The sequence below is a fragment of the Salminus brasiliensis genome, chromosome 18 (assembly GCF_030463535.1).
Source record: "Salminus brasiliensis chromosome 18, fSalBra1.hap2, whole genome shotgun sequence".
Lineage (NCBI taxonomy): Eukaryota > Metazoa > Chordata > Actinopteri > Characiformes > Bryconidae > Salminus > Salminus brasiliensis.
The window spans coordinates 4,945,429-4,967,321 of record NC_132895.1 but is presented as its reverse complement, the minus strand read 5'-3'; the positions used below and the strand labels follow the sequence as shown (position 1 = coordinate 4,967,321).

The 21,893-nt window shown below is 41.2% G+C and overlaps 1 protein-coding gene across 1 annotated transcript; it reads left to right on the top strand.

Moving 5' to 3' along the window:
- The first annotated feature begins 1,876 nt into the window (after window positions 1-1,876).
- zer1 (zyg-11 related, cell cycle regulator) lies at window positions 1,877-20,635 on the top strand. The gene is made up of 18 exons (XM_072661673.1): window positions 1,877-2,017; window positions 2,817-2,907; window positions 3,165-3,438; window positions 3,733-3,883; window positions 6,360-6,584; window positions 7,125-7,354; window positions 7,436-7,609; window positions 9,518-9,632; window positions 11,156-11,302; window positions 12,407-12,580; window positions 13,539-13,754; window positions 14,269-14,310; window positions 15,397-15,516; window positions 16,272-16,387; window positions 16,485-16,673; window positions 17,324-17,421; window positions 17,774-17,876; window positions 19,485-20,635. Exons 3-18 carry the CDS (start codon window positions 3,272-3,274, stop codon window positions 19,540-19,542), a joined length of 2,325 nt encoding a protein of 774 aa, XP_072517774.1. The 5' UTR covers window positions 1,877-2,017; window positions 2,817-2,907; window positions 3,165-3,271; the 3' UTR covers window positions 19,543-20,635.
- Window positions 20,636-21,893: the final 1,258 nt, after the last annotated feature.

Below are 21,893 nucleotides of genomic sequence, written 5' to 3'. Positions count from 1 at the left end.
AACGTCTGCCTGGGTTGTTTTCAGTCAGTGGAGCTCCTCCTGTGTTTTCCGTTGCCAAGATACACAGCAATACACCAGAAACTGACCTGAACACATCCTCATTTCGAGACCGCCACACCCATAGGTGTAGATATATCCACAAGCAGCGCTGCTATTTAAACAACGCCGGCGGAAAGTGTGAAAATAGACTGTTGGCGGGGTGTAAGATAGCAACGAGCATCGCCACGCTCCTTGTGTAGGGTGTACGATAGGGCCCTACATATAAACATCAGAAGACATCAGGTTTTTTAGGTTCCCTAGTGGTTTTAGTGAGAAAATGGAAAAAAAAAAAAATCACGGCGACCCCTGGTCCCCATCACCACCATTGTAAAAAAAAATCAGTCGCAGTTTGTTTGTTTTTTTCTCGCCATTAAACCATTTTACACCAAAACCGCTTTGAAGGACTGTTTATGTTACCATGACTGACCTATGCAGACATTTAGAAATTTTGGTGATATTCCTCTTTAAACTTCATATACCCCATGTAAGCCTATGGGAGATCCGCTAGGCCTCAGCTAGTCTACCTTACCAGACTAGATCAGCACCTCTTAAAAAAAAGAAGGTCTACAAATGATGGGGTTATAACTAAAGTAATATATAGATTTTTTAGTTTGTGTTTTTGTTTTTTTTTGGTGTTTAAATGTTGTATTATTCCTTTAAGAGCATCTCTCATCTCTCCTCTCTCCTCCCCTCCATCCGGAAACTGTGAAAATAGACTGTTGGTGGGGTGTCAAAAAGCAACGAGCATCGCCACGCTCCTTGTGCAGGGTGTACGATAAGGCCCTACATATAAACATCAGAAGACATCATGTTTTTTAGGTTCCCTAGTGGTTTTAGTGAGAAAATTGAAAAAACAAATCACGGCGACCCCTGGTCCCCATCACCACCATTGTAAAAAAAAATCAGTCGCAGTTTGTTTGTTTTTTTCTCACCATTAAACCATTTTACACCAAAACCGCTTTGAAGGACTGTTTATGTTACCATGACTGACCTATGCAGACATTTTGAAATTTTGGTGATATTCCTCTTTAAACTTCATATACCCCATGTAAGCCTATGGGAGATCCGCTAGGCCTCAGCTAGTCTACCTTACCAGACTAGAGCAGCACCTCTTAAAAAAAAAAAAAGGTCTACAAATTATGGGGTTATAACTAAAGTAATATATTGATTTTTTTAGTTTGTGTTTTTGTTTTTTTTGGTGTTTAAATGTTGTATTATTCCTTTAAGAGCATCTCTCCTCCCCTCCGTCCGGAAGCTGTGAAAATAGACTGTTGGCGGGGTGTAAGATAGCAACGAGCATCGCCACGCTCCTTGTGCAGGGTGTACGATAAGGCCCTACATATAAACATCAGAAGACATCATGTTTTTTAGGTTCCCTAGTGGTTTTAGTGAGAAAATTGAAAAACAAATCACGGCGACCCCTGGTCCCCATCACCACCATTGTAAAAAAAAATCAGTCGCAGTTTGTTTGTTTTTTTCTCGCCATTAAACCATTTTACACCAAAACCGCTTGGAAGGACTGTTTATGTTACCATGACTGACCTATGCAGACATTTAGAAATTTTGGTGATATTCCTCTTTAAACTTCATATACCCCATGTAAGCCTATGGGAGATCCGCTAGGCCTCAGCTAGTCTACCTTACCAGACTAGATCAGCACCTCTTAAAAAAAAAAAAAAGGTCTACAAATGATGGGGTTATAACTAAAGTAATATATAGATTGTTTAGTTTGTGTTTTTGTTTTTTTTGGTGTTTAAATGTTGTATTATTCCTTTAAGAGCATCTCTCCTCTCTCCTCCCCTCCGTCCGGAAGCTCTTGTTTAATGCCCAGGTGAACTGGAAGTGGAGGAGGATTTGTTGACATCAGAAATAATAATAATAATAGTGCTATAAATGCAGAAAACAGGTCGAAACATTCATAAATAAGCGTTCAAGACAGTCGACCCTATCAAAAACAGCCGTCCGTCGCTGAGTCCTGGTAAACGTTCACCTGTCAGAGCTTATAAGAGCAGTTTAAGGCTCAGCTCGAGTGTCTGTAGCGTTAGCGTTAGCATTAGCGTTAGCATTAGCTTTAGCATTAGCATTAGCGCTAGCGCTGCCGCTAGCTGGTAGCGTTCAGTGTTATGGGTTGAAGCTCCAGCTGCTTTTTAGCCTCCTAGCTCTTCGCTGGTGATGCTGCCGATTTGATCAGTCCAGCAGAAGGATCTGGATTCAGCACACGCCAGATTGTCAGTACTAACCTCTGTGGAAAGCTAGCTAGAAAACACTGAGCTTTGTATCTAGCACAGTTATCTAGCCTGATGAGACCGCTGCTCTGCACTCGGAGGGTCGAGGACGACGCTGGGAATGAGCTATAGATAGCTAGCTATAGCCTGGCCGTGTCAGCATTTGCCATTACCTGTAGAATTAAGCTTAAAGTGTTTATTTTCGATGAGTCTGTAGGTTAAACGTGAGGAAATGACAGTGTGTGGCGGTGGGTAGGACATGAAGAGGTTCAGAGGTCTGGGCAAGTTGGAGCTTGCTGCTGATCCCATGTTACTGCTGTAATTGGAGCTATAGCTGTATATCATTGCTGTCATTTTGCACTTTTTGGCAGTGTGATTCTGTCTAAATTGTATATTATGACCCATTGAAATGCTCCTGGAATAACATTTTTACACTAACTTCTATTGACAGTAGATTGTTGTCATTATTATTGGGAAAGAGACCTGGCTTGTAAACGTATCTACTGTACAGGTTGTCATACATCACACATTCGTTGATGATCTTCTCCACAGGCTGGCTGGCCTCTCCTGTCCTCCTGATGCCCGCGGCCTGAGCCTCTCGAGCCACCGTGCCCTACCCTCGCTGCTCGCTGGACGTCAGATTGTGAGTACGTTCACCTTATAATTGGGCAGAATGTGTTGATTAGTGCCGTGTCGTAAGTTAAGCCTGAAGAAATGACAGGGAGTGAGTGTGGTCATGTATTGGTGGAAGTGTTGATCTGATAAAGTCAATAATGTCAGTTGTCGTTATCAATTTTCAGAGTTAATCAACAATATATGATATGATATGATATTGGTCACATGTCCGATCTTCTACCCTTCTACTCTTCTCGAACCTTTTGTTCATGTTCTCCATCACAGGCTGGCCGCTTCTGTCGTGATGCCTGCAGCCTAAGCTCCTTAAGCCACCGTGCCCTCCCCCCTGTTGCCCTGGTGTTTGGCCCTAGAAGAGAGAAGGGTGCGCCACCATGGCAGCGAAAGCTGGAGACAACCCGGACAGCCTGATGGCACTGTGCACGGTGTTCTGTTTAAAGAACCTGAGAAGAACCATGTGCTACACAGGGGAACGGAACAAGCTCTGCCTGCGCCCAGATGTTTTCCTGCCCAGCGAAATCTGTGATAAGCTGGTTAATGTGTATGTACAGTATATGGTCGGCTAAAAATGCTGGAAGTTTAATATTGGTATCTGCAGGTAACTGCTTAGAGAGAGCATCAGGACAGATGTTTATTTTTGACGTTTATAATTTGAGATTTATAGATTTATTTAGCAAAACACCAACGCAGACCTTTATCTGGAACTGCTCAGGATGCTCAAGCTGTGATTTAAATCCACTGATTATTTTTGACAGTCATGCAAAATCCTTGTATTCCATTTTTTTACGATTTATAATATTGCAACAATATATTTAGTTTGTTATTTTCTTTGCAGGTACATGGAACTAGTTCACACGGACAGTAACTTCGAGCCGCAGGATGGCTTCTTCCAGCTTTTCTCCGACCCCCGCAGCACCAGGCTGACCCGTCTCCAGCTCAGGGAGGACTTTGTTCGGGACAGGGATGTGGAAGCCATCAGAAAACAGGTGAGGGAGCACACAGCCACACATCATAATAGTGGATTTGCTGGCAGTTCTTGGTCATTTGACAAGTGTTAGATTAATATTGATCTAAATAAACTATAGATGGATGTTTATAAACCTAAATAACACATAAATGTCTATAGATCTAAATTAGCCTGATTTAGATGTATGTAGATGTAAATAAGCTATAGGTAAATGTCTATAGATCAAGTTAATTTGCAACAAGTGCACTTAACCTGTCTCACGCAGCCTCTTTTCATTTATAATATTGATTTCGCTGCATATATTTGTTTATATATAAGTTGGCCTGAGTCAAACAACATTGAATTGAACTCATTGTGTTTTCTGGCTGGTAGAATTAACATTGCCATTGGAGCTAATTAAAAGATTAACACCTCATCGTTTTGAAGCTTTTTTGTTTTTGCATTTTTTGCATTTTTCATACTTTCATAGCGGTCAGAACAAAAACTGAAGGCTAGCATATGCTTCTAGGTAAAAAAAAACATAACTTTGAATGGAAGTTTATGTAAGAACATTTTAAGATTTAATTCAATTCAAGTAATTGTGCAACATTTCTGTTGGTTTAATCAGTGTGAAATGATGTAAATGTAAAGGACAGCTGGCATTTTTGAAATAAAAGAAAATACAAAAAAGTTAAATTAATTAAGTTTTGATCCAACAATAAAATGTAGTATTCAATCCATATCATCCAACTGTAGCAACTGGTGCTCAGGAACTGTGAATTGTGGGCCAGTTTATTTCTGATATAAGAAAAAGGCTATGCTATGTACTAGTATATACTAATATCTTATTATTAACTTGTCAAATAAACAACGATATTTTGTAGATGTCATATTAGTGTGTCTATATATAGGTTATGGTATTATTTATTTATTGTGAATATTTTATAACTTGTACTTAATAGTTAATTCTTAGTAATAAGTGATGTATATGTATCTATAGTTAATGGTATCATATCAGTTATAGTTAATATTTTTGTGCTGTGCTTGGACTTCTTTTTTATACTGTACCTCCCTTATTATTGTGTTATTGTGTTCTACTGTGCTGCTACTGGCTGCTAAATTTTCTTTGGAATCAATAATGTTTTAATTGAAAAGTTAATACAGGTATATAGGTTCATATGCTTTCTGTATAAAGTAGCCAGGCACACGTTTAATAAACCCGTTACTGACACAGACATTTAGTTGTGCATTTACAGCCTGTTTAATTACCAGATAAAAGCACTGCCAGTATGCATGAGTCTAAAGTCACCATGCCCATGCCCAATGCCATCCGGTAGATAGAGGAGTATATATTTAAATCATATTATACATTATTATTTCTTCCATATCCATTTATTAACATATTATCCATTATCAGTATCTGGCCTCACCAATGACCTCAGATCATTACAGCAATGTTCCAAAATCTAGCCAAATCTAGATTAGAGGCTGTTCCTGCTTATCGTTGATTTCAAAAGCCTCCAGAGGCGCAGGTGTCTACAAACTTTTGGACATGTAGTGTAACAGTTTTGCTTTCAGCTTGTGTCTATTGCCTTTATGTTCAGGCTCACATTGATAGACACTAACAGGCAAATAGAAATATGTGCTTTATTGGTTTCTGAGAGGAAATGTGGGCTGGTTTACATCAGGAGGTGAGGCAACACCATGGCTAACTGTACTCTAGTTAGCACAAGGAGGGTGTTAATGTGTGTATGGTGTGATCTGGCTGTGCCTTATCGATTTTGGAGTAGATAAGGTAATGCTCTCGACACTCTGCACATTCCTGATTTTCTGGCCCTCAAGTTTCTCTTTCTCTCTCTCCTCTAAACATGTTCCTTCTGTTGAAGCTTCTGTCGGGACATGTCTCAACTTGCACTGTCTGGCAATGAGTGTTTCTATGTTTTTTGTTTTGTTTCCTGGGATGAAGGTTTGGTCCCACACACATATATTTTCTCATTCCAATATGCAACATACTGATACTGATACTCATAATCATCTTTAAGAATGGCCAGGTGATTAAAGTAGTTGATGCTCACAAAGCAGGAGAAGCCTCCAAGAACCGGTAGCGGTTTCCTCAGTTCGTAAGAAATAGCAGTTATCAGGGACGATGGGGGGTCAAGTGGAGCTGTGGAGCAGTGGAACTGTAACCTCTGGAATGATGGATGGTGGTGCTCCATCCAATACTTTTGAGATGAGTTGTGGAATTGGGGATGAGGTGGGATGGTGGTGATCATCCAACATCTGAATACATTTAAGTCCTCACAGTTACTCCAACATAGCAGGATAAACTCTTTTTTAATACCCTTGATTTTGGAAGTGTCCCAATACTTTTGTCCATATAGTCTACATATAGCTTATGTTGACAATTCTGACCAGAGGTATACACATTTTTAGGTAGCTTTATTCTTTTAAAATGAGAGTATTAGTGGACTTCAGAGTGTTGAATTCTGACCAGAGTTTGCCCTCCCTGTTTCCAGGACCTGATTGAGCTCCACCTCACATCCTGTAATCACTTGAGTGCCCGCAGCCTGTCGACGCTCTGCAGCTTTAAACATAGCCTGGTGTCTCTAAGCCTCTTCGGATGCTCGCACATCTTCTTCCGGAAGGGTGTAGCTCCGCTGGCCTGCGGTGAGGACTACGATGATGAGGACGAAGATGAGCGTCCGCCCAGGCATGCCGTGGACTCTGAGTTTACCTTTCAGGTAAGGGCGTGAAACTGCATCAATGATCTGAAGGTGGGAATTCAGGCGATTTCTTGTCTGAAGGACTTTTGCGATGTTCATAGAATTATTTATGAATTATCTATATTATATAAAAACTTTATAAAAATGTATAAAAAAGAAATAAATAAAAATAGCAGGGTCCTCCGCTGCACTTGTGCTGGCCAACATTGCTTAAGAGTGATGAGGGGAGAGAGCGGCATCTACTCACCTGGAGAGAACACTGTTGCTGCTAATGGCAAAGCGATATGGCTCAGGGTTTCAGCTTGCGACCCGTGCCATAGTGGTAGACTGTTAGACCACTAGACCACATGTTTTCAGAATAATATATCTCATTACATTTTAATAAAATTTAATGCTGCGAGCTAAAGCAGAATATGCACTATTTAAAAGTTTTGGTTTTTAAGTGAAATAAGAAGCAACAAATGTATTATATAAATATTTATTATATTAATAAATCATACCAAAGTATCTGAATTGAATTTCGATTAAATTTGATGACCTGTGCTCCTCTGCTTTCAGGGCTTTAACAGGTTGCGGCTCTTGAACCTGGGAGGTTTGCAGGCCGTGGTGGACATTGAGGCTCTGCTAAAGCCCCTACCATCCCTCACCTCTCTAGACCTGTCGGCGGTTTATCTGCCCCGGCCAGCCTTCCTTGCACAGTGGAGGGACAGGCTGGCCTCTCTGGTGCTCTACAACGTCGATCTGTCGGAGGAGCTCATCAGCACAGTTGTGCAGATGAGCAGGTTAAGGTAAGGCTGAGATCATTTTTAAGTGGAATTATGAACCAGCTTGGTTGTAGATAAATGTCTAAAATCCTTTTTGATCTGCAGGCACTTGGATATCTCTCGGGAGAACCAGCGCAACAACAAGTTTAAAATGACGAGGAAGATCCTGACGAGCATTGTGCAGGGCCTGGGGAACCTGGTTTCACTGGACATCTCCGGTCACATCATGCTGGACAACTGCACCGTGCCACAATTTGAGGAGGCCATGGGCCGGCCCAGGTATACTGGATCACAAAATCGAAAGGCTTTATTAGGAAAGGGCAAATTTCCAGCTTTTTTATGTTATAGAGACCATATCCTACTGTTTTCTTGTATGGACCAAAACCATCACGGTCATCATTCATTTTTGACCATTTTCTGTGCATTACGTTACATTAACGGCATTTAGCAGATGCTCTTATCCAGAGCGACTTACAAAATGGCTTCACTTAAAGAATCTTAGACTCTACTAAACACAATTCAATATGGAGACCGTGGTACTCTACTCTTCACCCAAGTGAGTCTGGGATGGAAGACAGTGAGCGTTGGACTCTGCTGTTCGGACACCCAGGGGAAGCTCGTTCCACCACTTCGGTGCAGGACAGCAAAAAGTCTGGACGCCTGTCTAACGTGGATCTTAAAGGATGGCGGGTCGAGCCGAGCCGTACTTGAAGCTGGAAGGGCTCTCGGTGCAGATCAGCTTTTTAGTCTTGGCCTTGTAGGCCAGAGTCAGGGTTCTGAATCTGAGGACCTGGGCAGCAGCTACAGGAAGCCAGTGAAGAGAGCGCAGCAGAGGAGGAGCTGAACATGGCTGAATTTAGAAACGTTGAAGACGACCTGTGCCGCTGTATTTTGGATAAGTTGCAGGGGCCTCTTTAACCCCTTAAAATTTAACATAACTTTTTTAGTAGCAGACTCTACTAAAAAACTCTATAGAAAACTATAGTTTTTAATATCTTACACTCCACCTGACCATTCAGCTCCCAGCTCCTCCCCTACTCTGCAGTCTGATCACTTAGTGTGTGTGCATTAGCATTAGCCTCCTCCTCGGTTCTGAAGGTTCCGTTTAGAGCTGGTTTAGAACCAGAAAAAGAAGCGTGGTCCTCACGCAGCTAGAACAGATGGCACTCCGCTACAGCAAACCTAAGGATCGGAAATGGATCGGAAATTTCAAATATGCTAACTTATCCATTAAAATAATGCCTGGATCATCCCCTGATCCCAATCACAGGGTCGGATGTTGACATCCCTGTAAATTACTTTCTGACTGCCTGACCTGTATTTAATACAAAAAATAATTTATTAGCTCATTAATTTTTTGTGTGGCACCTAATGGTCAGCTCTCTGTTATTCCATGATTTAATTTAATTAGACTGTAGAACCTTTTTATAGTGATAATGTGGGAATATGAAAAACCCATATAGGAGGCATTGTTTTCTTTACTTATTTGTCTAATAACACACATTATTTTTGTTTATTAATAAGATTTGATCAAAAGTGGTTCCAAAGAAATGACAAAAGTTTATTTTAAAGAAAATAACAAAAAACATTTATTCAATTTAATGTAAGTCATTTTTGAGCATTGTTTTGGACCCTTTACCATGATAAAATTATTTTGTCAGTTTTTATCTCCCTTTTTCTCCTAATTTGGCACTGCTAGTTAACCCACCCGTTCGTAGCTCCCCCTAGCACTACCAATGCTTCCAACACCAGGCTAAGGAAAAGAACATAACACACGTCTCCTCTGATACATGTGAAGTGAACTGCCTCTAATGCGGCATCGCCGACACACTTGGAGGAAAGTGCCAGGTCTGTAGCTCCACCACACCAGCTAACAGACGCCTATGCCAGCCAAGGTCACTTAAGAATGAGGGGAGAGAGCGCCATCTACCCACCTGGTGAAAGCATGGCCAGTTGTGCTCTCTCAGACTCTGGCTGCTGGTGGCAAAAGCATTTAAACGTGTGACCCCCGGGCCGCACGTGGCAGCACATAGTGGCAGCACATAGCTGACCGTTTAGCCTCTCAGAGCCTTGCCATGAAACATTTACAGCAGAGCAGGGCAGCTTAGTTTTCTAACAGTTTCTCTGAAGGAGACGTTGACAGTTTTTTCTCTCCATCTCTCTCTCTCTCTCTCTCCTTTTCCCTAGCATTGAGCCGTGTAAGAGCAGTATCTACCCCTTCCAGGAGCTGAAGAGGCCTTTACAGTTTTTAGGCCTGTACAACACCACGCTCTGCAATGTCACGCACATCCCTGCCTACAAGGTACAGTGGTCCCATAAAGTCTGCAGGTTTTAGTGTCTGCTCTGATCCATCACACTGGTTGGACTCCTCAGCTGAGGATCAGGCTCTGAAGGGTTATATTTACCATACAATGCTGTAAAAAAATAAATAAATAAATAAAAAAGAACTAGACTGTGATGTACCACCGTTCAATCATCTGAATGATAATTTCCTTGCCATGTAAATATCATGACTTTGTCTTTTTATGAACAAAAATTATTTAACTTGTCCAAGTCTTTAAATTGTTTTGGCCAACCTAGGTTAAACATTGTTGATTTTTGGTATTATCTTTGGCATGTTGCCAACGTGACTGGATGGGCAGGATTGGCCACAAGGCTAAAGGATTTTTAAAACCTATCCACCAGCAACTGAAACTAGCCCATAATGTGTGTCCAGATGGCTAAAACAGACCGTAAACATATGAATACTAGTATTTAAAGACCATTTAGGACCATTTATAGACTATCCAGGATGTGAACCTAAACTGGCTATCAGCTACAAGTCATTAAACCTGCCATTCTGCCCCTTCTGTCACTGTACAGGCATCTGTCTTTAGGTTGCCAGCTATTAAACACCAGAATCTAATTTCTACTGTCTACTGTAATTTCTACATTTAGTACCTCAATAAAGGAATGTATTTCCACCCACTACTGCATTTTCAAACTACCTCAATTTGGCTAAATCTGGTAACCCCACAGGGGAAAGATCCAGGCAGCGGAGGAGTCTTTATGGTTGCTGTATAGACCCCGCTTAAAATCCCTTCTGTTTAATACACTTTCATCAACAATGCTGTTTTCAGCCTGATCTAGCGGTTTCACTACTCTTAAACTTGGTGCTAGATTGCACAGATTGCCTTCTGTGGATTTTGTTTTTTGGGGGGGAAGGGTGCATTGGAGGGGGTTGAATAACCCATTCTTAATTGGTGCTTAATAATACGTGTGTCTTCTTATAGTAATTTATTGTCAAGTTATTTGCTATTTTACTGTAAAATCTGTCAAATGCCTATATGTAAATAGCAACATGCAACTCTGTAAACCAGAGATTATATATTATTAGCTTGTATATCTCTGCTGTCCATCGAAAAACGTGTCTCCGTTTTTGTCTGTTTTTAGTTTTCTCCATGGTTTGAACCCGGTAGCTTCTTCTGTGCACTGTGCAAACAATTCTGGATCAATAGACCAATAGAAATGTTCTAAGAAATGACATTGAATAAACTCTAGTTTTCATTGACTTTCATTTAAAGTTAAAAACATTAGTGCTGCATATTCTCCTGTAAAGTCACCATTTTGGAGATACATGTTTTGCATGGGACAGTGACGATATACAGGCTATTAATATAGCTTGTTTATTTGCAGTAGTGTGTGTGTATAGTGTTCAATTAATGTGTAAATATTCTGTATTTTATAATAGTGAGTTACCTTTGAATAGCTTGGAATCAACAGTACCTAACAGTAAGGCTAAAACTGTGAGTTCTCAGACAGTGTCGTGTGATTGGTTGTGTGCAGGTGACAGGCTCTAAGAATGAAGAGCAGGTACTGAATGCTATAGAAACTTACACTGAATACCGTCCTGAGCTGGCACACAGGGCCATCAACCAACTCTTTGACATTGCCAGGATACAACACTGCAGTCAGCTGCTCAGAGCACTACAGGTACACACACACACACACACACACACACACACACATATATATATATATATATATATATATATATATATATAGTGCAGGCCAGCTGCCTCAGCCACAGATCTGCTCTTTTCTATGTACTATTTGCGAGATGCTGAACAGAGATCTTCAGCTTTAGCTGTTTTAGCTTTGCTAACAAGCCACATTATTGCTGTAATCTGCTAGTCTATCTGTAGTCCTGAAAATGTTGATACTTTTTGAATATATTTAAACATCTGGACCTTGAGAGATGGAGGTAATATAACTAAACAGATACAGCCTATTAGAACATGGTTTGAGTGGATTCTGGAGGAGCCTCTCTTATTTAAACCTCTGGTTTGCTCTTGATTGATGGTTGAAGTGAGTGGTGAAGATCACCATCATGGCCAGATCCAAAGAGCTCTCTGAGGCCTTCAGAAAGAAGGTTGTAGATATAGAGGTGTCTGGGAAGGGGCTTGAAAGGTCTCAGAACTGTTAGAAATCAGCCACTGTTCCACTGACAACTAAATCAGTTACAAGTGGAGAGCATTTACTACAACTGCCAGCATGGCCAGGTCAGGGCGTCCTAGTAGTCCTCAGCCCAAGAGCAGAGCAGAGCAGACCTCAAGATGTGGAAGGAGGTCTCCAACAATCCTAAAATGTCATCATGGTAGCAGGAAGCTCTCGTCACAGCTGATGCCAAAGTGCATCTACTCCCAGAAAGAGACCAAACAGGTTTAGTTTTTATGGGAGGTGTGGAAGAAGGAAAGGACAATACTTAGGTTTATCTTAGAACTTCATCTGAGACGAAACACCAGGACTTCTGGAACAGTGTGCTTCAAGCAGATATAAGAGACATTTCATCAGTTGTATGTCTTTAGTTACATAGTTTATTATTATTTATTATTATTATTTATTATTACAGTTTATTATTATTTGAATGAAGATAAAATGTTCATCTGTTTAAATATGTTAAAAAAGATGGGGTGTCCTATTTTTTTCACGTGCCTGTACATGGCCAAAAAGCAATAAATCTGTGTATAATGGTGATACTACAGTTTGTTATGTATAGTAATATAATCTCTCTCATGTGTCTCCCTTCCTCCCCAGCTGGTAATCGCAGCACTGAAGTGTCATAAATATGATAAGAGTATCCAAGTGACGGGCAGTGCTGCTCTTTTCTACCTGACCAACACAGAATACCGGAACGATCAAAGTGTACGGCTGCGCCGGCAGGTCATAGAGGTCGTGCTTAATGGCATGGAGCAGTATCAGGAGGTCACGGTAAGCAACGCATCAGCTGTTTGTACATGTTGTCTCTGTTGTTATACTGTGATGTTTTTAAAAGGCCTGTATTTCAGATTTACATATTCTACAGGTAATTCCTTCCTGAAGATTCACTTTTAAATATTTATTTATTTATTTTGTGGACTAAAAGAAACACAGAAAAGCAGTTCGGACTGCAAGACACTGTTGAAACAACGTTGTGCAGCAGGTTTGCCTTGAAATAGCATTTTAAGAATTGTTCTGATGGTACACTGTTACTGACTGTAACAGGGAGTATGACGTCTATGTCATTCCCACTCCGGGCTGGAACGCTGCTACTGCGCTATTGGACTTTGTGGAACTGCACGGAAACTCTCGCGTAACCTGAGTAATATTTGTGTAAAATTTGTGTTATATTACTCGACCGCCTCAGTGCAGATGCTTCTTTACCTTTCGGTGACTGTTCTGGATCTCTCAGCTTGTTCAGAAATGCATGTGTACCGCTGTCCATTAGGGGGCATTAAATGCATGATTTGTATTTACGACAGTGGTGTATTATGGAATTACACTCAGCAACTGTAGGGGGAGCCCAGGAGCAAATAATACCAATTCTTGCATACTGCTGCTTTAAGTATCGACAGAAATATGTAAACATGTTCATAATTGTGATGTCATGAAAAAAACGTAGTGTTTTTTTTTTCTTTTTTCTTTTAACAGAACTGAAAATTTCATGATGAACAGACCAATAGAAATGCTCCGAAATGACACTGAATAAAATCTTTTTACATTGACTTCCATTAAAAGTTAAGAAGGGGGTTTACCTTCTTAAGCTGCCTTTATGTTTTTGCACAACAGTGGCAATACATAGACTGTTTAGAGAGTCATTGGTAGATTTGGAACTATCAATAATGTAAATAAAAATATATATATTACAATAATATATAACATATATTATTGTACTCTAATTCATCTCTAGGTCCAGAGGAACTGCTGTCTGACCCTGTGTAACTTCAGTATACCTGAAGAATTAGAGTTTCAGTACCATCGGGTTAACTTGCTGCTGCTGAAGATCCTGGAGCCGGCCCGGCAGGATGAGTCTATCCAGCGCATTGCTGTGCACCTCTGCAACGCTCTCGTCTGCCAGGTCGACAACGACCACAAAGAGGCCGTCGGAAAGATGGGTTTCGTGAAGGTGAGTTAATCATATGTAATGTTTAACCTAATTAGACTTCATTTTGAGGGCGGGGGGGGGGGGGTCATGTATGTCCAGGTAGCCTAGGTTATGAGCACTGCCCAGTTAGATCTGTATGTTTGCAGGCCTTCAAACTGATCAGCACTACTGTTCTGTGCTAAATTTGATCTGCTGTATTCTGAATGCAACTCTGGCAGTAGATGGTGATATACCCATGGCTCTTTGTGGGCTTGGAGGGTGTCGTATACCCAAATTGTAAAGGTCATGCCTAATAGTTAAAGTAGATCTAAAGGACAGTGTATTAGAGCTTTCTGCACATACATATTGAAAATAGATAGGAAAAAAAAGCCTTCAGAAAAATGTGATGCGATGCCCCTTTTTAATTGAAGCCTTTGCTTACACACATTCAGAGTACAGTAGGTTAAACTATACCTACAGTATCTAATCTTATGTTATACTAATGTTATTATTAAAATCACTTTGTTCTCTTCTGTCCTATAATATTATTCCACAGACTATGCTGAATTTAATACAGAAGAAGCTACAGGACAAAATGGTAAGAAGACTCAGAACCACTCCTATACCACAGTGGACACCTCACACCCTAATCTATTAACCTCATCTATAACTGAACTGAGCTTCTAAATTTCACTCAACCAAACTGGATTTAACTGCAACGCAGTACTGATACATAACATTCATAATATTTGCACTATGATTATTTGCACAGCTGTAAATGGTTATTTCATTATATCTGTACAAATAGTTTGTATATAGATGTCTAGATAGATTTATTTATTTATGTATTTATTTTTTACAGCTCTGTTACTTTTAGTACTTTTAGTAAATTTATTAATAATTATTATTTATTGTTTAGTGTATTTTTCTCTCTTAGTGTAAATAAAGAGATTCTGATTCAGATTACTGTAAACTGGTTGCATTTCCTGTAATCATAGCAAACAACCAATCCTTGGCTTAGGTGATGTTTACTCTGATAAAGTTTATTGTCATTAGTCAGATGGTGTCATGTGCTGGTATTGTTGTGATGCCAGTTCCGCTGTGTATGATCTGTGCTGAAGTGCTCTGACTACCTGAGCAGTAAGCTGAGTTGCTTAAGTCAAAGCAAAGTACACTTTATTGCCATCGCACAGCAGCGCATCGAAGTTCAACCACAGTATATAGCCAATCCTTGGCATTGAATGCGCAGACATACACACTTTTGAATAGGACAGTTTGTCCAATGCTCAGGGCCATCTCAGTCGTGAATTTGGAGAAAGCACTGTTCCATAACCCCCACCATCTCCCACCTCCTGCCAGCTCAGGGGACTGAACCAGCAATCTTCTGGTCCCAATCCCAGTTCTCTAACCTTCAGGCCACAGCTGCCCCAACTCAAGCTTATTAGCTATGTCAGCCCCACAGCTAACTATTGTTTCTCTCTTTACATAGCCCAGCCAGGGTCAGTCATGCTACGGCACCGTTACTATCCCGTAACTAATAACCCAACGTGCATTAAGCCCAGAGCCGTGTGCCTTAACCTGAGCTCAGTAATTATTGTAATTATTGTAATTGTTGTGATGCTTTTCAGTATACATTCTTTATAGAAAGCCTGGCTGATGATGTTTTCCATGTTTGTCTCCTCAGTGTGATCAGGTGATGGAGTTTTCGTGGAGTGCTCTGTGGAACATCACAGATGAAACGCCAGACAACTGTCAGATGTTCCTGAACTGCAATGGCATGGACCTGTTTCTGGACTGCCTGCAGGTGAGCAGCAGGAGATGAGACACATGGAGAGTACAGCATGGCTTTAAAGTTCACATTATTGGTTTGTAATGTGATAAACCCTTTAATGTGGGATCCTCAATACATAAGGCCATGCAGCTGTAAATAGAATGGTGTAAAATGAGCCACTAATGTCCACATATGAGATAACAGGGTTGTGGGTTCGATTCCCGTGCTCGGCAAGCTGCCACTGTTGGGCCCTTGAGCAAGGCCCTTTACCCTCTCTGCTCCCCGGGCGCTGGAGTTGGCTGCCCAACGCTCTGGGTGTGTGTGTGTACTCACTGCCCCTAACACATGTTTGTGTGTGAGTGTGTGTTCACTACCAGATGGGTTAAATGCGGAGGACACATTTCGCTGTACAGTGTACAGTGACAAATACGTGCACCTTTACCTTTACCTTTATGAGTCACTGACGCTCGAATCGGACCACATTGGAGCCAAAACTCAGAATTGGGCTATAAAGTAATGTGAACATAGCCAAAGTAAGCTGCAGTGATGTGTATGCAGTGAAAAGGAAGGCTAATCACCCCCTTCTAAAAATATCTAAAAATCTAAAAATAGCAAGTGAATATTAAGCCTGGAACTGTAAGTTTAAAACTAAATGATTCATTAAGGTAAATATAATTTAATTAACAAATGTGTGTGTATATTTATATAAAATATATAAAACATATAAGAAATATATATTTTACGGCCTGTTCTCTGAGTCTGTGGTGTTCTTTATATGTTTGCCACAGGAATTCCCAGATAAACAGGAGCTACATCGCAACATGCTGGGGCTGCTGGGTAATGTGGCAGAGGTGAAGGCACTCAGACCTCAGCTACTCACCAGCCAGTTCATCACCGTCTTCAGGTACCTATCTGGTCCACTTCTTTAACCTTCAGGTGTGGATTTTTGTTTTGTCCATTTAAGCTTTTAAAGTTCTGAACTTCTTTTCCTGTTTGGTTAGTAACCTGTTGGACAGCAAGGCGGACGGTATCGAGGTGTCATATAATGCCTGTGGGGTTCTGTCCCATATCATGTTCGACGGGCCTGAGGTGTGGACTGTAGAGGACCCCAAAAGAGAATGGGTCATGGACAAAATGTGGGACGCCATCCAGAGCTGGGACGTCAGCTCTCGCCGCAACATCAACTACAGGTAGGTATTCCTTAAAGGAGCCACATTCTAGAGCCACATTTCTGCACTTTATTTGTATTTTTTATAACTAAACCAGGAACCAGCCTCTCTTTATTCCTCTCAGACTGTTTTTGTTACTGTGGTTTTTAGATTGATTCTATATTTTTCCAAATATTTGTGGACACCCCTTCTAGTGAATGCATTCAGCTACTCATAAGTTGTACCTATTGCTTTCACTGATGTGCAAATGCCAACACACAGCTTGCTTAGCATGTTAGCATAGAAGTATTACCCATTGAATAGGACTCTGGATGAGATAAACATGAACCTATTAGTCCCATGTCTAATACCAGACATGGGCTAGAGGGGTACAAAGCCCCCCCTCCCAGCATTGAGCTGTGTTCTCTGGAATGCTGGATGGTGCTCCATCTAATACTTTTGGGATGAATTGAGGATAAGGTGAGGTGGTGATGATCCAACATCCAACCTCAACGCTTTTGTCACTGAATACAATCAGATCTACCCAGCTCCTTCAAAAACCAATAGAAAGTCTTCTTCCCTGGACTGTAGAAACAGTTACTCCAACAAAAGCAGGATAAATGAATATTTAATATCTAGATCTAGAATATATATAGTATATTCTAATTTCCTTGATTTTGACTCTCTTTCAGGTCATTTGAGCCCATTCTGCGTCTGCTTCCTCAGAGCATATCTCCAGTCAGCCAGCACTGGGCCACCTGGGCCCTCTATAACCTGGTGTCTGTATACCGTGAGTTCACACACTTGCACACTTACTAGGTGTTCACATTAGCGATATGCTATACAGGATATTCCAATCATTCAATTATTACAATTTTTGCATCATATAAAAAACTTGATTTATCAGATCTCCCACAAAACACTCCCAGACTACAATACAGATGTTTGTGGTGCAAATCTACACACCAACACAGAGCTACACTGACCATTAGTATCACTTTTGTATATGTAAAAGGTGCCGTCTCCCACTCAGGCTGCACGGGCTGATACTTGTTAGTCCTTATACAGTATTTCTTGCCATCTGTAGCAATAAGGCATGAACAAAGTTTTAAGGAAATTGTCTCTCCTCTCTCTGCCTGTAGCAAGCAAGTACTGTCCATTATTAGTAAAGGAGGGAGGAATCGCTCTCCTGGAGAAAGTTTTAGAGCTGGAGTCTTCTCATCAGGAGACCAAGGACATGGCACGGTACACACGCACATACTCGCACACATGCTGCGTACACTACTGGTCAAAGGTTTTAGAGCACCCCCATTTTTTACAGTTTTTAATGGCAAGTGAATAACCTGAAATAGTACAAAGGTTAGCAGTAGACTGTTGGGGAGGGGTTGAAAATAACTACAGAATATTGTAAATTGTATTAAATAAAGGTCTGTAGCAATGGAAGTAAAAATTTACAATTTACAATTGATGCCCTTTTCAGATATGAACTTTAGAAGATGCCTGGAGAATCAGGTCCAGAGTTGGCCCTGAGATTTTCACGTTCACATTTAGGCAAGGGGTGACCTGACCCACTGTATATTCTCTGGACAATTACTTTGTCCATTCACACACAGGGCCCTATCTTACACCCTGCGCGAGGTGCGTCACGATGCTCATTACAATCTTACACCCCACCAACAGTCTATTTTCACACCTTACCGCCGGCGTCGTTTAAATAGCAACAGTGCTTGCGGTTATATCTATTCCGTTGGGTGTGGTGGTCTCGAAATGAGGGGTGTTCAGGTCAGTTTCTGGCGTATTGCTGTGTATCTTGGCAATGGACAACACAGGAGCCCCACTGACTGAACACAACCCAGGCAGACGTTCGTTGCTATGTTGGCAGTGAATTGTCAACACAGGCGCGTGCAGCCCACCGCTCGTACGCCCCTGCTTACTCACACATGGACAGGCAGCAGTGCACAAACCCACAGCGCGGCCGGTTGGCAGCTATGCAAACTTTTCCATCAATAATAAACAGAATAAAATAAAATATCATTATTCTAGAGGTGAGGAGCTCCACCGCTTCAGCAAGCCTTCCCAGACCGCTACTGAAACAGCAATCCGCCAAAGTCAGACCTCACCTGGCTCTTAAAGGGAACGGCGAGCGACACGGGGATTGGTTTATTACTGCACGTTAGGCCCAAAACACACCCATGATTAATTAACAGTATTAGTACATGCCTTTTGTATGTTTCTAGGAGAGCAAGGCAAACTTTTCCTGTCGTTACCATAGCAAAGACACACTGACATGCCCTAAATCAAGCTGTGCAGTGCACAGTTGACGGCTCGCCTAAAGATTGCTAAAATAAGACCCGTGGGCTCACTCGGACATGATTCGAACATTACCCAGACTTTGTACTAGAGGGCTGGTAGTTAAAAAGTCCAGGTAATGTCCGGGATGCCAGCTGATCCAGGCATTGGCATTCACACATACTGGTTTGCCGTGCATGTCTGCAAGGACACTCAAACACAAGTAGAGCACTCTTACTCCTAACAGCGAAGCTCTTTCCTTTAGAGAGACTCCAGATAAAGCCAGAATGTGGGTCTGGTACAGGATGAGATCTGACCCGCACATCAACAACAACAGCAGCAGACAGGTGGAGTGGCCATAAGAAAGTCACAGCTAAGATGGCAAAATAAGCAAAGCAGGCTAGCCTGCGCAATGGATGCAGCACTACTAGTGGACCGCTTAAAAAAAAAAAAAAAATATGGGGCTGTTCTAAAACTTTTGACCCATGGTGTTTATATACTTCCCTTTAAAATAAATTACAAATATTTAACCTCTCTCTCTATCTCTATCTATCTCTGTTGCAGCAAAGTGATGGAGCAGTGTGAGAACTTCAAGGAGGATCCCATGGACACCAGCAGGTAAATGCTGAGGACCAGAAGACCCCACCCTCCCATCACCTCCAGGTCCACCTTAAAGCATGTGGACGACTGACCTCCCCCTCCCAGGATGTTTCTGTGCGCGTCTCCTCTCTGCAGTTTAATGTGTGTGCTGACCGCAGCAGCAACAGCAGCAGGGTGGCTGGGCAACTCTGTCTCTCTGACAAAACTCTCTCCTCCTGTGACACACTATAGGACGAGTTCAGGAGTGTGTGTGTGTGTGTGTGTGTGGTTTTGTTTGTGTTTGTTTTTGTGTTGCACATGATAATAAGCAGTATTTGTATCATCTATTATAGGTTTGAGTGTTTTGTTACGCCTTAGTTTTTATGTGTGTAGATGTGTATGGTAAGTAATGATTGCGTGTGTGTGAGTTTGTGTGTGTGTGTGTATGTGTGTGTGTGTAGGGGGCGGGGGGGTTGTGCGGTGGGTGCAAGAAATGGATTGTGTGTCTTTATAAGGAACAAAACCAGTACGTTCTCACCTCTTTAGACTGTGAGCACAAAAAAGAGGACATAAACACAGAGCGGACCGCCTGTTGACGCTCATCTTCGGGGTGTACGAGTGAGAGTGAGTGTGAGTGTGTGTGTGTGAGTGTGTGTGTGTGTGTGTGTGTGAGTAAATGAGAGATAATATAAGCTCAGATAAGCTTCACTAAGTTGCACAGCGATTATTTGTGGTTGTGGGTTTGTTCTCAGACATTACAGAGCTCAGAACGGAGCGGATCGATGATCATTGGTCACTGGTTCCGGGAAAGTCAGTCCAGCAGGTCTGACCTTTGACCATGCTTGGACGGCTCGTTCTCACACGCAGGAGTTTGGATAATGGTGGTGCTGAAGGTGCTGACGAATAAGGATGATGATAATAATAATAATAATTATTACTGTTTATGGTGGAGAGACTTTATTAGCTATGAGAGAAAGGACTCTAAAGCCACCGTGGAGACACACACACAAACACTTATACACACACATCCCAAGACTTCTGCTTATGTACATAATTTGGAAGAATGCTCTCAATTTTTTTTGGTTGTTCTGTATGTATGTTTTTATGACACAACTATAAAACACTCCTATGATGAACGCCCAGTTCGAACCTTCTGATTCAGTCACGGGAAGCTAAGGGGAATAAGCATCATTATGGTCATCACTGGTAAAAATGACCCCTTTGCTTTTAGGGTTATTATTATTATTATTTTAAATCATTGCCTTTTTTTAATCTGAACTCGGGTTGGCTTTTGCATCTTTCATGGTTCGTATGTTGTGGGGTTTACTGCAAAATCAGAGTATGTCTATGTTTAAACACAATTTTGAGAAAGGAGGCATGATACATGACTTTAGCTCCATCACGGCTTCATGTCTCTTCATGCTTGCGTTGCTGTTAAAACAGAAAAATCGAGAGTCGGCCTCCTTCTCATCCTCCTTCTCGAACTCAAACTTTAAACTGCACCTGAAAGTTTGGGAACATGCTGCTAGTATAGACACCCCAAATCACTTGGCTATTCCACGGCTATTCCTTTTTGCCTTTTCAATGAATTCAGTAGTGTGTCGGTTTTCTCCTCTTCTTTTTCTGCAGTGGATCTGTGATATTTTAGGACTTGCTTCAGATGGTAAAGCTAATGACGGTTGGTGAATAACTGAGCATTCAGTTCGATGTTTGTCTCAACTTCTGGTTTGTTCCCCTGGCGTGTGATAATGACCAGACATCCTTGTATGGATGAGTCCCCATTGATCACGGATTGATTTTGCTCAGCGAGGGAGAAACGCAACTTTATTTATTTGTAATTTTTTGGCTTTGTTTTTTGATTCTAAGCTTTTGTCTCATTTCTAACCCCCTAATGTTACCAGAGGAACGTTTTTCTGTTGTGTATGTTAGGCTAGTATTTATTCTGCCTTAGGTACTGTACCAGTGGAGGGACTGTTTTTGTTTTTCTTCTCATTTGAGCCAAAGTTCCAAAGTGATTCTTCTTTGCTTTCAAGCCACAATTTAAGCTACCTTTGCTGTAACTAAGCTGCATAGCTTCTCTGGTTTAGCTCGGGAAGAGAATTTGTAAGCTATGTGTGGGTGTGTGTGTGGTGTGTTGGGGGGAAATATACAGTTGATGAAGGCACCAGAGGAAGGCTGTGAATGTGATGTTTGGCCAACATAATAATAATGATAATAATAATAATAAATTCACAGTTATCTTCGTTATTTCTACCAAATGTATTCAATCAACCAAAACCAACAATTTGGATTAAAAAGCAAATAATTATATTAATAATAAATTCACAGTTTTCTCCCTTATTTTTACCAAACGTGTTCAATCAACCAACAAATCAACAAATACTAATAAAATAA

What these genes read in the sequence shown, in the direction of transcription:
- zer1 (XM_072661673.1), top strand. Translation starts at nt 3,272, where the DNA reads ATGGCAGCGAAAGCTGGAGACAACCCGGACAGCCTGATGGCACTGTGC. An exon ending in TGTGATAAGCTGGTTAATGT is followed by an intron (nt 3,439 to 3,732) that starts GTATGTACAGTA and finishes TTTTCTTTGCAG; the next exon opens with GTACATGGAACTAGTTCACA. An exon ending in GAGACCAAGGACATGGCACG is followed by an intron (nt 17,877 to 19,484) that starts GTACACACGCAC and finishes TCTCTGTTGCAG; the next exon opens with CAAAGTGATGGAGCAGTGTG.